The 8,378-nt window shown below is 50.8% G+C and overlaps 1 protein-coding gene across 1 annotated transcript; it reads right to left on the bottom strand.

Annotated features, from left to right (window-relative positions):
- Positions 1–414: 414 nt before the first annotated feature.
- Positions 415–8,296, bottom strand: LOC125425010 (excitatory amino acid transporter 4-like). Its single transcript, XM_048482456.1, has 5 exons — positions 7,692–8,296; positions 4,723–4,927; positions 3,484–3,526; positions 1,688–2,040; positions 415–751 (listed from the first exon to the last, which is right to left on the bottom strand). The coding sequence occupies exons 1-5, from the start codon at positions 7,792–7,794 to the stop codon at positions 415–417; spliced, it is 1,041 nt and encodes a 346-aa protein (XP_048338413.1). The 5' UTR covers positions 7,795–8,296.
- Between the last annotated feature and the right edge of the window lie 82 nt (positions 8,297–8,378).

Here is an 8,378-nt window from a genome sequence, read left to right as displayed (position 1 = left end):
TCATTCCCACTCCAAAGCAGGGCAGAAGCTGAGAGGGGAAGCCCGGCACGACCCAGCCCGGCCCAGCGGGCGCAATTGCGCGCCTCTCCTGCTGCCTGCAGGGCGGAGCAGGAATGGTCGTGGTCAGTGGCACCATTTGGGCTCGGATGCAAAGTGGCAGAAGAGCATGCGATTGGCTCTCGAACCCGCAGTGTTCCCTACCCCTGCTCTGGAAGCTCTCTGAGGCCCCTTCCGCACACTCAAAATAATGCGTTTTCAAACCACTTTCACAACTGTTTGCAAGTGGACTTTGCCATTCCGCACAGCTTCAAAGAGCACTGAAGGCAGTTTGAAAGTGCATTATTCTGCATGTGCGGAATGAGCCTCAGCCTCTCCCCTCAGCCCTCCGCTCCGCTCCTCAGCCTTGGCACAGGCCTAGTCCCGTCCAACTCGCGGCTCATCTGGCCCGCCTGGCCCTGGCTCAGCAACAGACCAGTGTGAACTCAGCTCCCCCCTTGACCCTCGTGGGAGGAGATACCTGGAAGAGGTGCCCAGGGCTGTGACCAGGGCCTGCAGCAGACCACCCACAAAGACCCACGGGTTCTTGCGCGTGACGATGAAGTAGATCAGTGGCAAGACGCAGAGGCCGTGGATCAGCAGCCCCACAATCACGGTGATGGTGTACATGCCGAGCTGGCCCCCCATCACCGCCAGGTCCTCCATCTCCAAAATCTTGCCAGCAATGAGGAAGAGGATCCCGATGGGGGCGTACCTGTGGCAAGACACCTGTGTCAGAGCAGCACGTGGCCCTGGGGCAAGGATATTTGGGTGGGTGGGCTTGTGCATGCATGTGTGTATGTATATGTATGTATATGTGTGTATATATATGTGTGTGTGTGTATATGTATGTATATATGTATATATGTGTGTGTGAGTATATATGTATGTACGTATATATATGTGTGTGTGTATCTCTCTATCTCTCTATCTCTCTCTATCTCTCTCTATAGATATGTATCTCTCTCTCTCTATATATATATATGTGTGTGTGTGTATATGTATATATATGTGTGTGTGTATATGTGTATATATGTGTGTGTGTGTATATGTGTATATATGTGTGTGTGTATGTATGTATGTGTATATCTCTCTCTATCTCTATGTCTATCTATCTCTATCTCTATATGTATCTCTCTCTCTCTATATATATATATATATATATATATCTATCTATAGATATGTATCTCTCTCTATATATGTGTGTGTGCGTGCGTGTGTTTATATATGTGTGTGTGTTTATGTATATGTATGTATATATATGTGTGTATATGTATATGTATGTATATATGTGTGTATATATGTGTGTGTATGTATGTGTATGTGTATGTCTCTCTCTCTCTCTTTCTCTCTCTCTATATATCTGTATATATAGATATGTATCTCTCTATATATATATGTGTGTGTTTATATGTATATATGTGTGTATATATGTCTCTCTCTCTCTCTCTCTCTCTCTCTCTCTCTCTCTCAATCAATCAATCAAAAGAGAGATAACAGGAAGCCAGGCTCCGCTTGTCCTCCCGCTGCGCCCGCACGCCTCTGTCAAGGAGCAGTGGAAGCAAGTGCCTAGTTTTGGCCCTCCCCCTGCGAGCAGAGGCATGAGAGGCTGGACGCTGGCCTCCCCCTCCCCGTCCCCAGAGCCCCTCACCAGATGATGACAGCTACCATCCGCAAGATGGCTTCGTTGAGGCAGTCGAAGAACTCCCGCAGGGGCTGGCCCTTCTGCTTCATGCTGCCGATCACCAGGCCGAAGCAGATGGAGAACACCACCAGGCCCAGCGCGTTGACCCCATTGACCGAGCCGGGGCCCGGCATCACCTCCTCGTAGCTCAGCCCCTCCGGGAGGCGGCCCAGGGCCTGGGTGACGTTATGCCAGATGCTGGTGCCGTTCTCGTGACGGGGAAGAGGGGAGGAGCCGCTGCCGTGGTAGGGCGGGACAACGGTGCTGCCAGGGTGCACAAGGGTTCGGTTGACGACTCTGACGCTGTACTGGGTCTTATACTGCAAAGGAAAGAGAAGGCGGCCACTGGGGACGGGCGGGGCTCCCAGCCTCACTCCAGCTTTAGATTAGCAGGATAGTGAATGAAAACATGACTTGTTTTTAGAGTTGCTAGCTCTGGGTGAGAAACGACCTGGAGGTTTTGGGGGGCGGAGCCTAGGGAGGGGAGGGACTTTGATGGGCCGTAAAGCCCACCTTCCATAGCAGGCATTTTGTCCACTGCAAACTCCTCTCTCTTGCCCGGAGATCAGTTGTAATAAGTGCAACATCTCCAGTCACCATCTGGAGGCTGTATAACGCTCAAGGGAATTTCACTGAAAGCGACAGGAAAGCTGGGTAGCTCCAAACACATAATAAATGACCTTATGCTATTTACAAATGTATTGTCGAAGGCTTTCACGGCCGGAATCACTGGGGTGCTGTGTGGTTTCCGGGCTGTATGGCCGTGTTCTAGCAGCATTCTCTCCTGACGTTTCGCCTGCATCTGTGGCTGGCAACACGGCCATATCAGATCCTCTGAAGATGCCAGCCACAGATGCAGGCGAAACATCAGGAGAGAATGCTGCTAGAACACGGCCATATCAGATCCTCTGAAGATGCCAGCCACAGATGCAGGCGAAACGTCAGGAGAGAATGCTGCTAGAACACGGCCATATCAGATCCTCTGAAGATGCCAGCCACAGATGCAGGCGAAACGTCAGGAGAGAATGCTGCTAGAATATGGCCATATCAGATCCTCTGAAGATGGCAGCCACAGATGCAGGTGAAATGTCACGAGAGAATGCTGCTAGAACACGACCATATCAGATCCTCTGAAGATGCCAGCCACAGATGCAGGCAAAACGTCAGGAGAGAATGCTGCTAGAACACGGCCATACAGCCCGGAAACCACACAGCACCCCATATTTACAAATGGTTTGGAAACTACAGTATCATGAGAGTACGTATCAGTGCAACTTGAGTACATCAATGAACCCTTCGTATACAGTCATACAAACATGAATCAATATACAGACCCTGAAGCAGAGGCTTATCTAGGAAAAATGGAGCCCAGGGCACGCATGCATGCATGCACGCACGCACCCCAGGCTCCATTTCCCCTAGATACAGGTGAGTGGAGGGGGGGGGGATTGAGCTGTCTGCCAATCTCATGGTGTCCTGCTGGGCAGGCCGGAAGGGGCCCCAGTGTGTCCCGGGCAGGCTGGAAGGGGCCCAGGTCTCCGGCCAGGCAGGCCGGAAGGGGCCAAGTTGGCGTGCCGGCACAGGCTCCAGCGGGTTGGTGGCTTGTAGGGCCCAGCTCGCCAGCGTCCTCGCCCCTCCACGACATATTGGGAGACAAAGCACTCAGCTGAGGGGAGGGGAGGGGGCCGGCAAAGGGGCCTGGGAAGCAAGGGCGGGGTGAGTGCGCCGGCAAAGGCATTCACAAAAGGCGAACTCTGCCTCACCTGCCTGAAACACGCCTCCACAAGGTTGGGCGGGAACATGTTCCTGCAGGAGGGAAAACAGCGAGAGAAAATTCACCCTCTCCTCTGCCCCAGAGTTGCCCGGCCGGCAGGGACACAAGCCCACAAGCCCCGCCGCAGCCCCACTGGGTCCCTGACTTGGGCCAAACAACTCTAGAAACCTTGGCATGGATAAGGGCCATAAAATAATGGCTGCATATACATTTTCTAGTGGGATCCAATAGCTATATTCCCTCTCTGTTATCAGATCACTTTATCTCAGAATGGTATACTTTGATCTTTAGAAAGGTTGAAGCTATTGGTTTCCCCTTGGAATCACTCCTTATGCTCACAAAGGTGGAAGCCTTCAGGCTAGTTAAGAATAGGCTCTTGGATCCTGATTTTAATAATTTGACTCTTGCAGCCAAGACAACCTGTTCTCCGACTACATTATTAATCCCATGTGAGCGTGGAATTATGGCAGCATATCTTCGTCTGCTGATTAATCCCACCCAGAGGAGAGCCTTGGCTACTGCAAGATGTAATGGGCTGCCATCAGCTCTGCTGGAGGGAAGATTTAAGAATATGGAACGTTCTAAAAGAGTTTGTTCATGTGATATGACTACGGTCGAAACATTTGACCATTCTCTGTTTCTATGCCCTAAATACAATAAGATACGCATGAAATACATGAGTTCCATTTTCTTGCAATGTTCTCAGTGGCACGAGTGTTATAAGATACCCGATCTCCTGAACAGCTCCGATGTGCTCTTTTGCGAAACTGTTGCAAATTTTATACTGGAAATTAGTAATTTTAACTGCATTTCCTAACCTTGTTTTGTTTTAAAATTTTGTCCTGTTTCATATGCCAATAAAGGCTTGTGTTGTGTGGGTCCCTGACTTGCTGAGACCAAGAGCCAGCCTAATGGGGGGCCAGAGGACACAGCTGGGGCGACGGGGGGAAGGGGCTGACCCTATGCCTGGCTCCATTCTGTGAGACACAGACCGCCCCCCTCCTCCCCACACACAGCACCACCTGCTCCAACTGAGGCTGCTGAGCAGTCACCCTGCAAGTCACTGGAAGACCCTCTGCTGGGCACGTGGAAGGACCCCAGTCCAACCCTGGCAGCATCTCCAGTTAAAAGTCCCAGGTGGGCAGGTGGTACGAGAGACCTCCGCCTGGGAGAGCCGTTGCCAGCCGAGCAGCCGAGACTGCCCACGGCAGAGACACGTGTTGCTCACCGGATGAGGTCCATGAAAGCGTCCATGGTGTGGACCTGCTCCACTCTCGCCTCCTGCGGGCCCCGACCTTTGCCACCTTTCCCAGGGTGGACGATGAGGACCATAACGATCCCGATGAAGACAGCAATGAGGGTGGTCAGCATGTAGTAGACAACGGCACGCATGCCCATCTTCCCAGAGGCCCGGCCGTCCAGCGACGCCATCCCTGAGGGGGGGAGGAAGAAGAGCTGTGGGCCAGCAGCCACGGGAGGGGCGCTCAAAGGCCCGGGGAGAGGCACAAAAGGGAGGCAAACCAGTCTGCCAAACCAGCCACACGTGGGACATCCTAAATCAGTGGTGGCGAACCTATGGCACGGGTGCCAGAGGTGGCACTCAGAGCCCTCTCTGTGGGCACGCACAAACAGAGTTCATCATGTGGTGGGGGTGGGGAAATCCCCCCCCCACACACACACATCTAGGCTGGCCTGGGCCGCTGGGCTCAATTATTAGCATTAAACCTAAGACCTAGTTTTGGGGAAGCAGTGTAGGTAACCCTGTTAAGAGATAGAAAAAGTGCAGAGAAGGGCAACGAGGATGATCGAGGGACTGGAGCACCTTCCTTATGAGGAGAGGCTGCAGCGTTTGGGACTCTTTAGCTTGGAGAGGAGACGTCTGAGGGGAGATATGATTGAAGTCTATAAAATTATGCATGGGGTAGAAAATGTTGACAGAGAGAAATTTTTCTCTCTTTCTCACAACACTAGAACCAGGGGGGCATCCATTGAAAATGCTGGGGGGAAGAATTAGGACTAATAAAAGGAAACACTTCTTCACGCGCCTTGGCGTGATTCCAGTGTTTGGAATATGCTGCCACGGGAAGTGGTGGTGGTAAAAAACTGCACCTGGATGGCTTGCGAAGGGGCTTGGACAGATTGCGGAAGAGCCAGAACATGGCTACCAATCTTGATCCTCTTTGATCTAAGATTGCAAATGCCTTAACAGTCCAGGTGCTCGGGAGCAACAGCCGCAGAAGGCCATTGCTTTCACATCCTGCCTGTGAGCTCCCAAAGGCACCTGGTGGGCCACTGCGAGTAGCAGAGAGCTGGACTAGATGGACTCTGGTCTGATCCAGCTGGCTTGTTCTTATGTTCTTATGTTCTTAAGCGCTGTTAAACCCCACTGATTTTCATGCAAAGAACTAAAGCATGATCCTTTACCTGGGAGTAAGCTCGGTTGCTGGCAATGGGGCTTGCTTCTGAGTACACCCTCCTAGGGTCGTGATTCCCCCATTCGAAGAGTTGCACGGTTGCTTCAAAGCAAAGCCACCTTCTACCACCAAGCTTACTCCCGAGTAACACACGCCTCAGAGCCAACCACTTTTTCTAAACTAAAACCTCAGTATTCAGATTAAATTGCCGTGTTGGCACTTTGTGATAAATAAGTGGGTTTTGGGTTGCAGTTTGGGCACTCAGTCTCAAAAAGGTTTGCCATCACTGTCCTAAATCTTACCAACTAACATTTCACAACACAGACTGTGCAGTCGACATGATCATGAGAAAGAGGGGAAGGGGTGAGTGGAAAATTATGCCAGCCACAGATGCAGGCGAAACGTCAGGAGAGAATGCTGCTAGAACATGGCCATACAGCCCGGAAACCACACAGCACCCCAATACATAGACAAATTAAATAGCATAGGTCCTTGGAGTGATCCACCTAGCTCACTGCCTACCCCTGCATGACCACCTGTGAGTTTCCTGCATTTACCCTATTTTAAATCCATCCTCTTACCTCCACACTACTAAGCTTACTCAGGAGTCTCTGGGATCTTGTCTAAAACCCTTCCTAAGTACAGGAATAAGAAGTCGATTCGATTTCGAGTACCTTTAATGGCATATAAATAAGTTTCACATTAACATTGCAAGATAATAACAGCCTTTACAACTTCTGACGAGTTAAAATAACACCATTTAAAAATTTAGCCACCGCTTCCAACAGCTCGTAGTTGTGGCTGTTTAAAAGATATATCACCTTCTGTTTATCTGTAATGCCTTCACTTCCATGCAGGAAGGGGATTATGTGCTTCTTCCTACCTATCTCATAAAAAGGGCAATCCAACAGCATATGAGATACTGTTTCCACAGAACCCATGCCACACGGGCATTTCCTTTCTTTATGTGGGATTCCAAGGTGGCGTCCAAGGCTAAAGGAAGAAGGCAGGGCATTACACCTAGCTAAGGTGATTGCTCTACGCCACTGGGCCTCAACCAGGAGATAAAGGTACCGGGCTACAATTAATCTATCCACAGGTATTCCCAGAGAGATCGGGGAACAGGTTTTATTAGCTTCCTCTAGCATCTGTTGAAACTCTCTATCAAAAAGTCTCGGAATAAGACGTCTACTGGATCACCCTTAACCACATGCCAGTGGCATGCCACTAGTGGGGACATGGGGTATCCCATGTCCCCAGGTGCCCACCATTTCGTCACGGGGGGGGGGGGTGCTGGGCAAAACGTGATGGAACAGTGGTTTGGCGGCGGGTGGCTGTGGTGCCCGCCTGTGCCTCCCGCCACGGCGCCCCACCCTCCCGGCTTCCCTGCAGGCCGGCTTCTGTCCTCCCCAGGCACTGAAGAAAGGTGGGGGCGGGGGTGGCAGCCCAGGTGGGTGCAGCAGCGCAGGCCGGCCAGCTACCACAGCACCTGTCCAAGCCACCCCCTCGAGCCACCCCTCCCCCGGCCTCCCTGCTGGCTCCTGTAAGTGGGGCGTGGGTAGGTGGTCATGCCCCCGTGCACCCTTTACGCCCAGTACGCCACTGCTGCATGCTTGTTAACTCCGACAGGTTAGTGAGGCAGGACAGCCTTTTGGAAAAACTGCGCCGAGGTAGACTGCCCCAGCACTGGAAGATTCATTATCACCTGCAGCCTCTGCCTGCCCGGAGACCTTGTTGGTTCCACCCGTGACAGTCCCATCCGGCCCACCCCTTAGAAGCTCACCTGTGATGAGGCTGGACACAATGAGTGGGAGCACCAACATCTGGAGCATGCGCATGAGCAGCTCCCCTGGGAAGGAGAAGTACTTGACCTGGCGGGCGGTCATCCTGTAGGGCCGGAGGGCCGTGGCCAGCGTGATCCCTGCAAGTAGAATTTTTTTAAAAATCACAGTCAGAGACCAGCATATACAAAGTCAACTAGTTGGTATTACAAGTGTTATTAAAACCAATACAAGGTAAAACAGTTCCCTATTAACCTAAAATTTATGATTACATTTCTATTTCTATGCTAAAATTACGTAAAATCAGTAAAGCTAAAATACAATTTTAAAAAATCCATAATATCTTTAAAATTCTGGTCTAGTCATATATTTTTCTTTATTTTTACAGCACCCCCGTAAATTTGGCTACATTTGCTGTTATTTGTTTGTTGGTTCCATTAACCAAAAGTGAGATGAGGGTTTTCCTTTCTCTTCCAGGATATGTAGTCAATATTGGGTTAATGAAATTATGCCTTTCAGTTTCTAACAACTTGCTCAAAAGTTTCTAACGATCCATCATTGCATAAGCCCGTGGTGGCAAACCTTTGGCACTCCATATGTCATGGACTACAATTCCCATCAGCCCCTGCCAGCATGACCAATTGCTGGCAGGGGCTGATGGGAATTGTAGTCCATAACATCTGGAGTGC

The sequence above is a fragment of the Sphaerodactylus townsendi genome, unplaced genomic scaffold (assembly GCF_021028975.2).
Source record: "Sphaerodactylus townsendi isolate TG3544 unplaced genomic scaffold, MPM_Stown_v2.3 scaffold_1741, whole genome shotgun sequence".
Lineage (NCBI taxonomy): Eukaryota > Metazoa > Chordata > Lepidosauria > Squamata > Sphaerodactylidae > Sphaerodactylus > Sphaerodactylus townsendi.
This window is presented reverse-complemented; position numbering and strand designations above follow the sequence as displayed.